We start from the raw sequence: 17,449 nt of genomic DNA on the forward strand, positions 1-17,449 counted from the left end.
CAGAAAATCACCTCTTTTCAGGATACAGTTACCCAAAATATGTGTTGAGGGTTGCCAGAGCTGAGGCAGCTTTTGGTGCTGACAATTTGAAAGGTGGGGCTTTTCAAAAAGGGAAATGGAGAGTGCTTGGAGCCCAGCTCTGCACTCCTCCTAAGAAGCGGTTTGTCTCAGGAATAATGTACCCTGCAGAGGCTGCGCTGTGTCAAGCTCACAAAGCATAAGAAAGCACTCCTTTCCCCTGATTAGCACTCACTTGTCAGAAAAGTACAGTCAATGTGTGCTAAAAACCCACTTGAACAATTAGCATTCTCTCTTTTCCTCCATTTGCTTTCAGGGTAATTGGGTAGCCCCTAAAATAACACATTAGACTGGCCTAAGACAAGCGATTCTTTTAAGGAGACAAAGGAGCATCATGACCCTGATGCTGAGGATCCAACAAAAGACAGGCCCGCCTCGCTGGCTTGGGGCCCTCTGCAGTCCACACGGGTGAAGGGGCTGGAAGGCAGCCGCTGACTACCTGGAGACGCCTGGTTTGGGCTGTCACAGGCCCGGCCTTTACTCGTGGCAGCGAAAACGTGTACTCTTTATGACAACACAAAGCCGGAAAGTCTTCCTTAACCTGGTTGGCTAAATGAGGTTAGCAGCTGGGGAAAACAGGCATCGTGAGAGAACAGGGATGTCCTTCAAAGGGAGCGCTCAGTGGACTCCGGGTGTCTCGCTCACTCTGTAGCGAGAAGGGTCAGAGGCTAAGAGCAAAGCCATAAATTCGGGTCGCCCGTGTGGAGACCAGGCAGGGACACAGCCCCCGGGCTTGAAGGAGCCCCTCCAGCCCCACGGTCCAGCTCCCGGAGCTCAGACCTAATAGAACTTAAGTCTAAATGGTTCTTCAAGGCTCAGCAAACTGGGTTTCCAAAGGTTCTCTGGTCCCATGAAGCTAATTTACACATTATCTGGGGCCATGGCAAAGACTCTGTCCTGGAGTGGACAGAAAGAGGCTGTGCTGAGTGATGAATGAGACTAAACAGCGTTCTCATGCTTGGTGATTTTGATAAGGACACACTACATAAGAGTTAAGAGCATTATAATTCCCTTTATCTCCATATAAACATGTCACTTCCCCGGAAAGCATACAATTTATTTGTACGTGGGAATGTAATTTAAAAATTTTCCAAAAACCAGATTGAATCTTGGGAAGCAATTTTCAAGTAAACAAAAACATGCCATGTTAATAAGCACTGTATCTCCCCCCACCCCCAACATAATGCGTACGTACACATTTTCTCAAATTCAGACTGTCGGGGGTCGGGGGGGAATGAAATGGAACCAACCTACTTGGATCCTACTTGGAATTGTGATCAAAACCTGAAACCGGAAACAACCCCCAGCGTATTTACCTTCATGGACAGGCAGACCAGACGGACTGCGTAAATGGGCTGCCTTTCTGGGTGGAAGAGTGTAGGCGCACAAAGCCCACGGGAAGTGTGAGGAGGGGCTTCAGTGCAGGGCGGGGTGGGGCTGGCGGGGGCCGGTCTGAAGGACGGCCATGCTGTGGTCACGCCTGGCTCCACTCACTCTCCCAGCCTTTCTACAGCTCGGCCTTTGTAAAGGGCTTCCTCGTGGGTTCATTTCTGCAACTCTCAGAACTGCGCTCAGCTGGACTAGGCGACCCTCCAAGAAGGAAATGGAGGCTAGCAAAGTGCAGAGCCTCCCCCAGGTCACCCACAGGGAGGCCGGGACTCATGCCCGCTCTCTGGGCACCACGGCAAGGTGCTGTCTCCTACGCCACAGCTGCCCACCAGGACTTTTCAGAGGATCCGGGAAGTGCTGTTGGTCCAGAAGAACAACCAAGGCTAGCTGTTCCTAAAGCCTGAATTCCACCCTCAGGGATTCGATCCTTTAGTTCAAGGTTTTATCCTTGGTTTAAATGTTGTCACCCCCAGAAAGAGACACCCTGATTTAAGTGTTCTCAGTGTGAACGCACTGTTAAATTGTGTGTGTGTCTGTGTGTGTGTGTGTGTGTGTTGGGGTTTGGGGGAGGATACAAAAGTTGAAGAGGGCAAAAAGGGGGCTACCTGAAGCACCCAGATCTGAGGGTTGGGGTGAAGGAACCACCAAGGAAGAGACAGACTGGAGCCCAGGTGCTTGGCCAGGTACTGATGACCAGCAACTCCCCGGCCGCATCACAGGGACCCAGACACAACCTTTAGCCCCAGGGTCTCACAGATGGTAGAAGATAAAAGAGCACACAGCCATCTCCAGGAACAGAAAAGCAGGGGAAAAAATGGGGAGGATTTTCCATCTTGAACTCGTTAGCTAATTACCATTAACAGCCTCTAACTGGTGTGGCTGATGACTCACTGAACATTCTGAAGCCTCTGTGAGGTTACCCGGAGACAGGTTAACAAAGGCACCTCCCTGGAAGGAAGAACCTGGCTGTCCCAGGCACCCACCCTCTTTTCACCCCCGCTAGGCAAACCTGCATGTGTCCTGGTGGTCTGGGGTCCTCAGTGGGACTCAGTCTCACACAGGCCATCAGGAGCTGCTCCAGGAAGACTGCCCTCACGTACCTTTAAAGGCCCAGACCTGCTGGGGACTAACCTTCACAGGGGCCCTTCAAATGCAAGAGGATATCTCCCCCAACCCCAGGCGAGCGATGGGGGCACAGTGTGCTCACAGCGGCGGGCAAGGCCTCTGTCACAGCGCCTCTGCGGCCCAGCGAAGCCGAGCACCAAGCAGAGCAGGCACTTAGGAAACCTTGGCTGCAGGGAACCATGCTGGCCTATGTGACGACAACGGCAGAACCAGCTCATGCCTGAGGACACAGGTTCTCAGTGGCTTCTGACAAAGGTTTGAGAGACTTTGTGGGAAACAGAACCCCGAACCCTTAACAAAGCGACTATGCTGGCTAGGACTCACCGCCCATCCAGTTCTGTCACTGACAAAGCTCTGAACCTTTACACTCTGCCCCTTTTGACGTCAGCCTGAAAGGTCAGTTGTAGGTCAGCTTTAACCAGTGGCCTCCGATGGTTCCTCTGTTTACCAATGTGCCCACACCCGTTCTGAGGCCACGGCTACCGTCTGTCCGCACCACCTCTGGGGTAGACAGCCTGGAGGCCGCAGGGTCGGCACAGCGCTGGGCAGGCCGTGGCCGGGTTACCTTGGCGTACTCGAACATGCGGAGGTCTGTGTACATGTCGAGCGCGAGGTTCTCGTGCCCGCTCCTCTTGTACAGTTTGGCGGCCTCGTGGAACTTCCCCTGGTAGGAAAACACATCTGCCAGAAACAGGTCATTGTTGGTCTCTCCCCGCTTCTTCCTCTCCTGGAAAAATTAGAAGCACAGGAAATGGCCTCTGCAGCCATGGCAGGAAGCAGCCTTTACAAAAGTTAGATGTTGCTATTTCAAGTTAAGCCCCTGGGCCTTCCTACTGGAACCTACGCTTGGCTCCTGGGCTGTTGTGTCTCTCACCTAGGTTTCTGGTGGGAATGCCTGACAACAAAAGCAGATTTTTTCTTCCCCAGATGAGTGAAGATCAAAAGAGATGCAAACTTTTGTTTGTTTAATGGAAATTCCTCATGGCTGCTTCCTTATATATTCTTCCAAGGAAACAACTGCATAGTGAGGATGGTGTGTACCACCCACTCGTAGGGGGTCCCCAAGCTCTAAGAGCTCCCAAATCCTCAGGCCTGGTTTGGCTGAGTTGTTACTCATGATAATGGCGGACAAGGACAAAGTTTAGGGTTTCTTCCCAAGAAAAAGACCAACAAAATGGGATAGAGAATCTTACTACGTCCCTGTCTCTAAAGAGAAGGCGAGCAACGCCGTGTGTTGAGAACCCACTAGGCGCCAGCTACTTCTCACCCAAGTGTCACGCTGCGGGAAGCCGAGACTCGGGAGAGGGGCAGGTCGCGATCACACAGAGCTGGCGTTTGGACTCTGTCTGACTCCAGATGCTCTTTGTTCCACGTAATACAGCCTTTGGAAACTTGTGACGGCCCCCAACAACACACCTGTGCGCGCACGCGTGTGCGCGCGCGCACACACACACACACACACACACACACACACAGGTAGCAGTGCTGAGAACAAGGAGAAGTAACTGGCACTCTCCCCTCCCTCCTGTGTTAGGGAACAGTCAACAGTCTACAGCTCAAGTATTTGTAAACACTCAATAGCACCCAATCTCTCATCCCCAGCAGTCTCCTTTTGCCTGTTTTCTAGCTAGTGTGCCACAGTGGAGGAAGATGAAACATTGAATCAAACTCCTAGGCAAGCTGGTGAAAGTTATAACAGTGGCAGGCAACATGCTTCCCCACTGACAGAAATAATTTTTTAACCTCCTCCCCCCACAAAAAAAAACCAAACTACACATAGTTTAGGCTTATCAGCCAAATAAACTAACTCCTAATAGTACGAAATGAATTAAAATCTTGCAGTGAGATAAAGAAATAGGTTTCACTAGGTGTGGAATTTAGGCCAAATCTGTTCCGGGCCCCAGAACCTCACCATGATCAGTACAAAGGATTCCACACACTCAATGTGTAAGAGCCACATGGACAGATGCCGTTCCTCCTGCTATCAGCACAGTTGCATCTGGCCCATCCAAAAGAAGCGCAGTAAGGAAGCCCAGTTCTCTGGAACAATGCTGAATGCCTAGAAGCAAGCAACTAAGGCCTCAGAGCAAACAAAATGGATCCTCACTCAAAGGCACTTTGCTCTTTCTCAAGAGGCAATTCTTACAAGTTTACTTTGCCCAGCTCACAGCACACCAGAAGAGACAGTACACGGGATCTCCGTAAGACGTGATAAATGGCCAGAGTTGGTCCTCACAGAGGTCGGTTACTTTTACACAGAGAAAAATTATGTTCCATGGCCTGATGTTAAGACCCCTAGATCCAGACCAGCTGATCTACAAATGTGGCCCCTAGTAGTAAGTGGTACTGGGCATCATGGGTAGATGGCTCTGAAGAAACCCTTCACCATGCAGGTAAAGACGGAACGGACGACAGATGCTCCTTGTGACTGTGCTGGGGGAGGGAGAGGGAGTGCAGGGAAAGCACCACGAGCAACTTCCGAGAGGGCAACATGGCCTAGAGTAAAGACAGCAGGAGCGTGGAAAACAAAACTGGCTTAAATTCCAACCCATCTTTTTGCCCTGGGGACGTGACACAGCCTTTCTGAGCCTTAGCTTCCTTGTTTATCAAATAGAGGTAAGAACAGCAGCTGCCTCACCAAATGTACACATCGATCACGCGTGCGGCATGGAGCAGGCACTCAACACACGGCAACTATTATTAGGCCAAGCAGGCTGTGAGCTCCTGCAGGCCTCTCTTCCACTCAGCTCTTTGCCCACTGGGCTCAGCCACACGGCTTGGCCCACGACAGGTGTTTATTATGCTGAACGGAATCGAAGGGAGGAGACATTTGCTGATCTCCTCACTGCTTCCATATGTGAATTCAAATGTATCTCACATTCCCAGAGCCTCACAATAAATCTGTTCAGAAGAAGAAATATGTACACCTTTTTACGGACAGACAGCATGAAGATGCACAGGAATGAAAAATATTTTCTCCCATCACCCAGCAAATGGTGCAGCTAGAACCAGCCTCTTTAGGCCCCCATCCGCCTCTGGGTGTGGCTGACGAGGTCCAGGCCAGGACCGGTGGGCTGCGGGGAGGGCTCAGAGCTCCGCAGGCGCCAGCTCGGTCACATGCCTCCCTCCCCAGGGCCCATCCCTGCAGGTGGGTGCAGACCATGTGCATTTGGGAAACGCCTCCTACACTGGCACGTTGTCGGAGCCCTAGAGGGTGGTAGCAAGCTAACAGCCACTTTGAGGATGATATCCCGTTACTGAGAACTGTTTAATCCTCCCAGCAACCCTGTGAGGTAGGTCTCATCCCATTTCACAGACAAGAGACCAAAGCTCTGAGAGATTAGGGACCCACCTGCCTCACCCAGCTGCCAAGTGACAGACTGTACTCCCGGCTCCCACGTGCTGGCTCCCCCCACGTGGCACTCTGCCCCCCAGAGCAAGGCTGTGGCCCGGACGCCCAGACACCAGTGAGCTCTGTCCACGTGTCCTCAAGACCCTCGCCTGCTGGAAGAGCTGCCTGCAAACCACGGACAGCGCATCTGCGCTTCCCTGAGAATCAAGAACGCTTCACCTTTTACCTCAATGCTGTTGATGAGCTCTAAATACCGGAGGTCTTGTACTCTGGTGAAGGCCTACAGGGGAAGAAATGAAAGAATAAAATCAGCTGCCTTCTGGGCTTCAAAAGTGGGTGATTGGCTGGGGGTGGGAAGTCAAGCTTTAGAAAGTGAGCCAGTAAGGAGGGAAAGAAACAAGCACTGATTAATCACCGTGTGTACTGGGAGGGTCCTGCCACCCAGGGAAGCATGGCTTTATCCCTGGGATTAGTCCATATGAAGAACAGCAAAGAAGCCCTGGTTGCATCACTCACTTTGGGACTAGGTAAACAAAACTCGGATACCGCAGTCGGTGATCGGGCTGGCTTGGAGAAATCTCTATGCGAAAGGGAAGACCAGGCTGGTCGGAGCCTCTGAGGCAGCAGCACAGGAGTGGGAGTGGGGTGGGAGTCGGGGGACGTGCTGACTGAGGAGAGACCGCACGTCCACCTCAGCGACCAGGACGGAGCACAGGAGACAGCCCTGCTTACCGGCAGGGCACAAACACAGGGCCTGTGGTGCCGGCACAGGGGGAGGGGAAGAGGGGAAAGCTGAGAAAGAACAAAGATGGTTTCTGGAAGGAAGGGGGAGGTAGGCAATGAATCACTCCAAGTCCCTGGAAGGCAAACTCTTATGTAAATCCTAAAAGTGGAGCTCTTGCGTTGGACTCGCAGTAAAGCCAGAGATTTTAACCCATGGGCTACTAGAAACTTCTAGGCAGCCTTCTGCAGGCAAACTGATGTTAGCTAAGCCCCTTGTGCTGCTTTCAGATTCTGCAAGGGGTTTAGAGGAACATAACCCACCCTGTCAGGCGGATCTTCATGTGGCTTTGCTGCCAGCATCTCCTCCCATTTAATTCCTCCCAGGCGGCCTTCTCTACAGAGTCCCACATGAAATGGGCTGACACATGCCTGGAGGAGGCAGCAGGTCCAGGAGCTTCGAATTTAAAATGCAGAACCACCACCCTGGCCAACCGCTCTCTCTGCTCAGCTGCGTGACATGCTCCACCTAAAAGGCCAGGAGATGAGCAGGTCATCCGGCCTCCGGCTGCCTCACAGAGGACCACAATGTGACTTCATCTCTTCATCCTGCAGGGCCAGGCATCCTATCAGGGGCTGGGGTCCCAGAGATGAACACGACTTGGCCCTTGTCCCCCTCTGTGATTCAGGGACCCATATTCTAAAAGGGGAGGCAGGCAGATTAGACAGATCATGAACTCTCCCTGAGCCAAGAGCTATACAATTATGAACTAGACGCCCTGGAGAACACAGATTCACTGTCTGGAAACGGGCAGGAGGCAGGAGGCTGGACTAAGCAAAGCATCACAGGGTAGGAACCTGACAGATGGGACCTGAAGAGGGGTCCCTTGAAAGGGTCAGGCACGCATCACATAAGCAAAGGGATGAGGGCTCAAAGCACCCATTTTCCACACAGGAGGGCTTACAAGCTATCGTCTAGATCTGGGCTTCCTGAAAGCAACATGAGGGGGAAGCCTGGGGTGTCTGGCAAGGTGGCAGAGAGGAAAGAAGGAGCATTCTAGGTCTCAGTCCTGGCTCTGAGACCTTCCAGCTGGGGGGGCCCTGAACCTAACCCTTCCCCACCTCCAGGCTGCCAACAACTTCCTTATGGAAAGGGGCAAGCTAGCGAGGTCGTCTCCATGGCCTTTCTAGTTCTGCTCTGCTAGGATTTGAGGACTTGTCACCGTGAGAAACCTGAGCTTCTTCAGCCCTGACACATTCTGCAGAGTGAGGGGTGCCCTGGTCAGAGTGGTCAGAGTCACAAGGCCCATGGATAACCTCAAGCAGAGGGAAGTGTGGGAACAGGGCCGCATCTGCAGTTCTGCTTGGGGCTGCCTTCCCAGGTGTGAAGCAGCTCTCCTCCGCCATCTAGTGGAGACACTGGCCTATCGCCGGGAACCACCCTCCATCCCCGTGTGCCTGAGACATGGCAAAGCAGAAAAAGAAAGGCTGGGGAATGGGAATTTGGATAAAATGATCAAGTTCCAGTCTATGGTTAAAATCTTGTGGGCTGGGCTTCCCTGGTGGCGCAGTGGTTGAGAATCTGCCTGCTAATGCAGGGGACACGGGTTCGAGCCCTGGTCTGGGAAGATCCCACATGCCACGGAGCAGCTGGGCCCGTGAGCCACAATTGCTGAGCCTGCGCGTCTGGAGCCTGTGCCCCGCGACGGGAGGGGCCGCGATAGAGAAAGGCCCGCGCACCGCGATGAAGAGCGGTCCCCGCACCGCGATGAAGAGTGGCCCCCGCTTGCCGCAACTGGAGAAAGCCCTCGCACGAACCGAAGACCCAACACAGCCAAAAATAAATAAATAAATAAATAAATAAATAAATAAGAAAATCCTTTAAAAAAAAAAAAAAAAAAAGCTATAAAAAAAAAAAAAAAAAAATCTTGTGGGCTTCACACAATAACCTCTATTCTCAGAGAGCGTTTGGAGGATACAGGGTGGGGAGGAGGGGTTCCAGTTTAGTTTGTTTCAAACGTTTGCTGAGTGCCTAATGGTCTACGGCACCGTGCTAGGCAGGGCTGGCTGATGCTAGGATGAGACTGATGCTTAGTTGCTGGGTGTAAGTAACTGACAATCTCTCAGGAAGACTTCTAATTTCATTCCAGGCTAAAAACAAACAAACAAAACACATTGTAGGAATCCTTTGTCATTCTTCACCCCACCTGGCATTTCTGGGTGGGGCAGGAGAGGGAAGCTCCCTCCATGGACTTGCTTCCTCCCTCCTCTGAATTCTTAAGAATTCCTAACAGCCCTCCTCTATTACCACTTTTCTGATGCTAGCTAGATCTAAAACTATAATACAGATAATTATTGTATCATGGTAATTTTACTTGTTGTACTAATGGTTGGCATTTGTACAACCACTGCCAGTTTTAGAATCCCTCTTACAACGTGGGGGTTACACCTAATGACACTGTGTCACGCAGGCCTGTCAGCGTTTTCACCATCCCCGCTGTGGGAGTGGGAGGGCTGAAGCTCCGAGAGAAGCGGCTGGCTGGGGTCATCCAGCCCGTGCAGGCACAGCTGGGCCTCAACCAGGCTGCTGAGTCCCGGCCTGGTCCCCATCCAGCCTCGTTTCAGGCCTAGGAGTCCCACCCTAGCACAGGGCGGGCACCGCACACTTCCGCAACCACGTGCCCACCAGCCAGGAGTATGGGCTAAATGAGGACCTGGTTAACTGACTGTGGGGAAGAAAAAGAGGGGAGGGAGGAGTAGGGGAGGGGGGTTTGGAAGCCACTCGTTTCACCACTTCAGGCTCCAGATGAAAACCCATCGCAGAGACGTAGCTGGGCTTTTTCTAATATGTGCAAAGGGGGCAAATGTTTTCAACCATTTCTGTAGTTTTCATAGACTAAGCCAGGCAACGACACCACGAATCAAGGCCGTGAATCATGCACGCCATGAGGGTATGTGTGGAGTGACACTGCTGTCAGAATCAGAGAACGTGACCATTTCTTCCAATGTACTTAGCGGAGTGCCAAGAAAAACAGCATTGTGTAATAAGTGGCCCTAATACCAGTAAGTGCTTATACTAATGATAAAAGCTACCGTCTACCGAGTGCTGACAATGTGCAGGCTTTGCTGTGCACTGTGCATGGATGATCGCTCACAAGGCTGACAGCTAGAGTCTATCAGATGCCCCGTCTTCTGTGTTAGGCTTTACAGGCATTATCCATCAGATCCTTATAACTCCGTGAGGATGGGGCCTGTCATCACCCTAATTTTACAGGTGAGCAACCTCAGAAAGGCTGTTACCTGCTGAGGCTCACGGAGGTGGCTGCGCTGGGATCCCAGCCCAGGTCAGTCTAACTCCAGAGCCCACGACAGTAGGCATCTGCCTCCTCAAGGGAGCCTGCGAGGACCAAATTCCAGCTCACGCTGACTGACGCTTACCTTCTTTGCTGTTTCAAACTCCAATCCTTCTAAAGCTTCCATGGCCAGCTCGCGCCAGTCAGTGTCTGTCACGCCCAAGCAAGCAATCTGGTAGGCTTCTCGGAACATCTTCCTATCCAGGTACTGGTACATCGGAGCAGACTGGAGGATTTCATCAAAAGGAAAGAAGACTGCCTTCAGAGCAACGGAAGTCAGATGCACACAAAGCCTGATTCCACGTGTGTGCACCAACTTAATGACGAATGTCACAGAGCAAGGTCACAATGACCCATCAGCACCCTGCTCAGCCTCACCCCAGCCCACCTGATGCCCTTCCATTTGGCCACCCCTTTCACAGCCATCGTATTCAGTAGCACAAACTTCCACCCGCCTCCCCTCCACCACCACCGGCTTTCCCCACCTCCAGGGTGGCCGGATCACAAGATGTCACGCTTGCCTGGAATGCCTTTGCCCCTCCTCGCCCTCTGCAAAGTACCTAATTGGCTTTAAAGGCCCTGTTAAAATGTCACCTCTTCTGTAAAGTCTTCACTGACCCCTCAAGGGAAGGGGTCTGAGCTCCCTCTGCCCCTTGTCCTGAACTCAGGTTGTATTTTATTTTTTAAAAATATTTATCTGGTTGCGCTGGGTCTTAGTTGCAGGCTCCTTAGTTGTGGCTCGTGGACTCCTTAGTTGCAGCTCACCAGCTCCTTAGTTGCAGCAGGCGGGCTCCTTGGTTGTGGCATGCGAACTCTTGGTTGCAGCATGCATGTGGGATCTAGTTCCCTGACCAGGGATTGAACCCGGGCCCCCTGCATTGGGAGCATGGAGTCTTAACCACTGTGCCACCAGGGAAGTCACTCCGGCTATATTTTAATTAAAAGTCTGTCCCCACAAGGCTGTGCACAACCTGAGGGTGGCGGCGGGGTCGTACTTAACTCCCTCAGTGGGCCCTCAGTCTACGTTTGCTGAAGGAATGAACAACGTTACTGTGAGGAAGGGGCCTGGGATGGCCTCTTACGAAGAGGGAGGAGAAACCTGCATCTCCCAAGAAAGGCTGCCATCTCCTAGTGCCCCAGCCCTGGGAACCTTCCTACCATCCCTCCGTCCAGACAGGGCTGCCTCACCATGATACCTGTGAACAGTTCTTAATAACTTCTTTTTTTAGGTTTACTAAGTGCTTTTGGATCGGTCCCAACAGCCCTGTGTAGTAGGTATTACTGCCCCCTGATTACTGCCCGGAGACTGAGAGGGCAACTGACCTGCTAAGGACACAGAAGTGGCACGTGGAAGCCCTGAGGCTGGACCGGGGGCACGCTGACCAGGTTCTGTGCTCCTCCCTGCCATGTGTGTGTGTGTGTGTATGTGTGTGTGTGTGTTCTTTCGCACACGAGAACAGGTGTAAGCTGGGCCCGGGCGTCCTCAACAACGAAAAGGCCAGTCAGCGTGCTAAAGGGACTGCACCCCTCCTTCTGGCTTCCTGGGCAGTGGAATCGATCAGCCAGTACCTCCGCGTTAATGGTTCCCAAATGTGGAGCTGGAAGAGCTGTTGTGTCCATTTGGGGCCTTTATCTTTGAAATTCCCTACCCCATTTTTTAGCTTTAGAGTTGAAGGAAACTTGTTTCTTTTTAAGCCATTCTCCCCTCTGACAGCAAGACTGCTTCTCAATGCTCACCTTTTCTGCCCTGCCCCCCATCTCTCCTCCCTTCAAGGGGGCAGCAGGGTATGAGGCGGGCAGCAGCTGAGCTAGAACCCCGGCCTGGCTCAGCCACATCCTAGTTGTGGGATTTGGGGTAAACTGATTAGCTTCTGTTACGATGCCCTGCCCAGCCTGCTGGCCACCAGTGCTTTGAAAATGGGAAGGTGCCAGGCGAAAGCGAGCCTGCTCCCTCCCCACTGTGCTTTCTCAGCACAGAAACACAGCTGCTGCTCCTCTCTGTCTTTCCAGACCTTTCTGGGCTCAGATCAACTGTCACCACCTCCCGGAAGCTTTCTCAAACTCCCCAAGAACAACAAGCTTTCCTTTCTAAACTCCTTTGGTGAACAACTTTTGTTCCAATTTAGTTGTTCTGTAGGGTTTGCTATTTAAAGATTGATGATAATAATAATCATAGGAATTGGGCCAGACAAAACCTGAAGGATGGGTGCGTTTAGCTCCACTGCAAGGAAAAGTGAGGCCCGAAGAGTGAAAGGAGCTGCTCCAGGTCACAGCTGGTTTGGACAGCAGAGTCAGAACGCAAAGCCAGTGCTCCTTCCCCTCAACTGCCCCCAAGGCTGAGCCCCGTAAGTGTGGTTCGGGGACTCGGACAAGCACAGCAGAAGCCAGCACAGGACAAATGGTTAACACTCGGGCTTGCCTGGGAGGCACACTCTGAGAACGGGAGTTTTAAAAATATACTGACGGAACAAATGCCCTAGGAGCTCTACTTGATCTCATTGTTGCATTCCAAGCATGAAGTCACCGCCGCCCTAAGAAGCCCGACCAGGGTTCGCCGCCCTACTTGGCAGCCCCAACTAACCAATTCTTGCACAAGATGATGTAAATTTCGAAAGGAAACCAGAAATCCCCAGAGCGGGTCTGCTCTTTCTCCCTCCTCTCTGGGCCAAAGCCACAGGATGGCTGGAGGCAGAGGCGACAGATAAACAGCCTCTGTCTTGAGGCTGCCTTTCCAAACCCTTGGCAGTTGTGACCTGCTGCATCAGCAGGATGGCCTTGGTGCAGCCACGGGGGCTCTGGCTGCTGAATCTGAAGGGCTTGGCTTCAGAGGGAGCCCCACGCTGCCCCGCCGGCTCCACTTGGCGGCCAAAGCCAGGGAGCAGCAGCAAACTGCATTTATCTTCGAGGTCACGCTGGCAGTCTTGGAGGAAAACTGTCACTCAGCATGGCCTGCCTGGCACGATGGAGGAGGACTGGGTTTCTGGTGGCTGTGGAGCTGGGGCTCGGGATGGGGAGCTCCGCGAGGAAACAGTCCAGCAGGGGCGGTTCTTGCCCCTCCTCCTGCCCTGCTTCCACCCACCTCTCTCCCTTCTTTCTCTGGCTTTCTTTTTGTCTCTCTCCTTTTCCTCAGATCTTAATTCTACTGCCATTTATTGAATAACTGCTCTGTGTCAGGCACTATTAATTCCCGAAGCAATAAGTAACAAGGGTATCATCAGCTTAGAGGGAGAAGCGGACCCCAGCCCCAGCCTTTACAAGAAGCCAAGGCAGGGAGTGTGAGTGAAGGTGAGGTGTCTGGAGGGGGCGCAGACGGATGGAGCCCAGCTGAAGGGCAATCTGGAGACACGTCTACAAATCTTTCACATAGACATGACCTCTGACCCAGCAATTTCACTCCTAGGAATTTATACCAAGGAGCTATACTGGGATTGGTGCAAAGACTTAGCTAGAAAGATGCCCACTATCTACAATAGGGAAAAAGCTGTAAATAGCATGACCATCGAACAATAGGCGCTGGTTGAGTAAGCTGTGGACGTCATGTGACAGGACAAAAAGCAATCGTTAAAAACAATGGGGGCAGCAGGAAGGGGGTGTGTTTATAACAGAAGGGCAACCTAATACCAGGGATCTGGTGGGCTGATGGCGGAGGTACCACTCACCTACACAGGTGATAAATTTGTACTGTGGTTGCAAACTGTTACCAGCGGGAACACCTCGGCAAGTTGTACAAAGGATCTCTGTATGATTTCCTACAATTACATGTGAATCTACAATCACCTCAGTATTTTTAAATGCTAGAGAAGCACATTTACTAATGTGGAGCCATGTTTCCAGTAGATTGCTGAGTGAAAAAGCCAGAATGCTAGTTGATGGCCAATAATTCATACAAAGTGATGGGTCTGCAGTATGTAAATGTCAGGTGAATTAGAAGATGGAGGTAAGGGGAGGTGATTAAAAGTCTTATTTATAATCCACATTCAGTAAAGTAAGTACAGTAAACCTGAGGTTTCATCTATAGGAGCAATACTTACAGACAGAAGTCACAAAACAGTATTTACAGTATGGTTCCACTTTTGTTTAAAAGTGTTTATATAAAATCATATACTCATAATTGCGTATCACGCATCTATTATATGTACATATAGAAACAGTCTGGGTGCATATATTCTACAATCTTTAACAGTGATTCTTGGGCTTCCCTCGTGGCACAGTGGCTAAGAATCCGCCTGCCGATGCAGGGGACACAGGTTTGAGCCCTGGTCCGGGAAGATCCCACATGCCGCAGAGCAACTAAGCCCGTGCACCACAACTACTGAGCCTGTGCTCTAGAGCCCACGAGCCACAACTACTGAGCATGCGAGCTACAACTACTGAGCCTGTGAGCCACAACTACGGAAGCCTGTGCGCCTAGAGCCTGTGCTCCGCAACAAGAGAAGCCACCACACTGGGAAGCCCACGCACCACAACGAAGAGTAATGAAGAGTAGCCCCCGCTCGCCACAACTAGAGAAAGCCCATGCACAGCAACAAAGACCCAACATAGCCAAAAATAAATAAATAAAATAAATAAATTTATTAAAAAAAAAAAAAAAAAAGAGTGATTCTTGGGAATTTCCTGGTAGTCCAGTGGTCAGGACTTAGTGCTTTCACTGCCGGGGGCCCAGGTTCAATCCTTGGTCGGGGAACTAAGATCCCACAAGCCTCAACGTACAGCAAAAAAAAAAAAAAAAAAAAAAAAAAGTCAAGAGTGATTCTCTCTCGAGGATGGGAAATTGAGGGCTAGCCTCTCCTTGGCGCTCGTCTCTATTTTAAGACAGCTCTACAGAGGGCGCGATTCCCTTGGGGAGAAGACAGGAAGCTGGGGCCGCCAGGGTTAGGCCAGCCCCAACTTGGGTCATCAATCTCTGCCCTCCTGTCTGTTTCTGCCCTCCCCACCACTCCGTGGCTCTGGACTCCAGCTCGCCCCAACCCCCCCACATCTGTTCTGGCCTCCTCCTGGTTTGAGGGACGGGTGCAGACAGTCCCACGCTCCCTTTCTGGCTCAACAGACCTCGGCTCCTACGCCCCGTCCCACCCATATTCTCTCTCACACGCACACACCACCCCCTCACATGCCATGCGGACGCCCTGCTGGACTCCCAGCTGGACTCCCAGCTTTGCCAGCTTGTTCCACTCTGTCCCACGCACGGCTCTCAGTAAAACACGCTGTCTGCTGCCAGACAACCTTGCATACCCCTCCCCGCCCCTCCCAGGAAAGGAGGATCAGAAAGAAATGGAGGCTCAGTGAGGTTGAGCTGTTTGCCCAAAGACACGCAGGTTGCAAAGGGTGGACATGGGGTTCAGGTTCAAGTCCAGAGTGCCTTCCACGCTGTCACGGCTGCCACTCTAGTCTCTCTCCCCTCTCTCCTCCCCAGTCCCTCCCACGCACCACGAGGAGCCTGGCTTTCCTGGTCTCGTCTGCCCTGCCCCCGCTAAGAGCTGACAGGCTCCTGGGTTACCTGTGGCACCTCCACGGCCGACATAGAAAAGGCGTGGAGGCAGAAGATCCTGGAGCCGTTGTAGCCGACCACGAAGCCCTGCAGCTTCTGCTGGTGCACGGGGAAGGTGCTGGCCTTGATGTTGAGGTAGCCGCCTCCAGAGAAGCAGAGCATGTCCTCACACTGGGTGTTCCAGGCCACACTGTTGGCGTTCGGCTCCTGAGGGACGGGGATGGTGAGGGTGACAGCCCCGGGCGTGGGCACCATTCCTACACTCAGACAAGGACTCCTTTTAAAGCCTGAATCACACTAAGTTGCCAACAGTGGGGTGTAGGGAACGGGGGGAGAAGGGGATCGGACGAAATGGACAGGACACAGAGGCAAGCTCCTCTTTGCACTGTGTGCGTAGGAATTTTTTAATAAGCGAGCATTACTTTTGAAAAAAATATTATTATCCCCAAGTATTAATCATTACATAGTAAATGAGAAAATCAGCAAGGTGGGTTCTAGTTCTATTAAGGAATAAATATACAAAGTTAGTCATGGAAGAAGGTTTAAAGGGGTATATTCCAAAGAATTAACAGGGATTGTTTGAAGGTGGGTGGAATTGTGGGTAATTTTTGTTTTCTACATTTTCTGTTTGTCCATGAAATTTTCTTTTGGTCCATGAACATCTATTGTTTTTTATAATAAGAAAAAGAACAGTGAGTTATTTTTTAAATTAGAAAATAATATATTCTCTCTGCATTGACAATTCACACATGTAAAAACTACAGTCTCCCTGGGAGGCACCCCTCCCCCCTCACTTCCCCTCCAAAGTTTTCTGCTCCGCTCTGGGGCCCCAGGGACCAGCAGATGTTCATACCTTTCCACCTAGAATCTGTTACAATGCCTGAATCGTTTATAATGAGCATGGATTACTTTTATAATGAGAAAAAAACAATATAGCTGTTTTTGCTTGCAGGGGGCCGGGGCAGCTGAGAGGAGAAAAAAAAGATAGCTGGGAATGTTTGTGTCCCCTGGCAAGCCTGGAGAATTACCTTCCCTGGCTGCCTGCAGAACCCTCAGTGGGGACTGGGAAGGACACACACCCTTCCACTCCTTCAAGGCTCAGGCGCAGATTCACAACTGGGGGCCTGCTAACCTACCTCCAGGGGGTGGGTGTTCAGTCTGGAGAGAAGAGACGTAACACCGAAGGCCCTATTTTGTGCCAGGCACTGAGCTAGGTTCTATGGTACCTTATTGAGCCCAGCAGCAATTCTGTGAGGGGGCAAGTACTAGTTGCATGTTAGAGGTAAGGAGAAATTGAGGCTCAGAGAGGTTCACTAACTTGCTCGAGATCACACAGTAAGTGATGACGGCAGAACTGGAGGCAGGTCTGTCTGAAGGCACAGCCTGTGCTCTTTCTTTCCTCGAAACCACTCTGCCTCCCGGTGATGGGGGCGAGTTGTTATGGGGGAGTCGCCTTGGGCTAGTGGTAGCCAGGTGTCCCCTTCCAAACGACCAAGGCCGCACCCCTCTGCCGTGCCGATTCTGCTGCCGAGGACAAGGAGGAGCCCTAATAAAGGGTCCTCAATCTGCCCATGACACAGGGAAACCTGCAGTGGCTGAGGAAGCCAGTCAGGGGAGGGTTTAGCTCTGGGGGGAACCAGCCTCAGGCAAATGGCCCTGACCGCTTACAAAGCCCTAAAGAGGCAAAGAGCAGCGCCGAGTCCAGCAGAGAGCCAGCGGGCGCTGGGCACAGAGCCTGTGGGCGCTCTTCTCCGGGCACACCCCTCCTCCAGCCACAGGACCAAGCAGTGTGTAAGCAACGACTGTCCCCCCCACACTCCACCTCCTGTTGGCTCTTACAGTATCCCTGGGAAACAGCAGAGGAAGAGCTGCCCCCATCCCTTCCCTTCTTTTAGATGACAAAACCGGTCCTGTTTCCTGACCGTGTCTCAGGGCACTCGCAGA

General features: G+C 51.9%; 1 protein-coding gene across 6 annotated transcripts in view; it reads right to left on the bottom strand.

The window, feature by feature from the left end:
- IFT122 (intraflagellar transport 122) overlaps positions 1-17,449 on the bottom strand; it is a 68,164-nt gene that overhangs the window by 18,701 nt on the left and 32,014 nt on the right. For all 6 annotated transcript variants that reach the window (XR_009009463.1, XM_057554603.1, XM_057554602.1 and 3 more), the window contains 4 exons: positions 15,515-15,712; positions 10,103-10,243; positions 6,171-6,224; positions 3,158-3,319 (listed from right to left, as the gene is read on the bottom strand). Coding sequence is in view for 5 of the 6 variants with exons in the window: in XM_057554603.1 (XP_057410586.1) it covers positions 3,158-3,319; positions 6,171-6,224; positions 10,103-10,243; positions 15,515-15,712 (555 nt within the window). In the remaining variant the exon portion in view is untranslated. The remainder of the gene's footprint in view (positions 1-3,157; positions 3,320-6,170; positions 6,225-10,102; positions 10,244-15,514; positions 15,713-17,449) is intronic.

The sequence above is a fragment of the Balaenoptera acutorostrata genome, chromosome 10 (assembly GCF_949987535.1).
Source record: "Balaenoptera acutorostrata chromosome 10, mBalAcu1.1, whole genome shotgun sequence".
Classification (NCBI taxonomy): Eukaryota; Metazoa; Chordata; class Mammalia; order Artiodactyla; family Balaenopteridae; genus Balaenoptera; species Balaenoptera acutorostrata.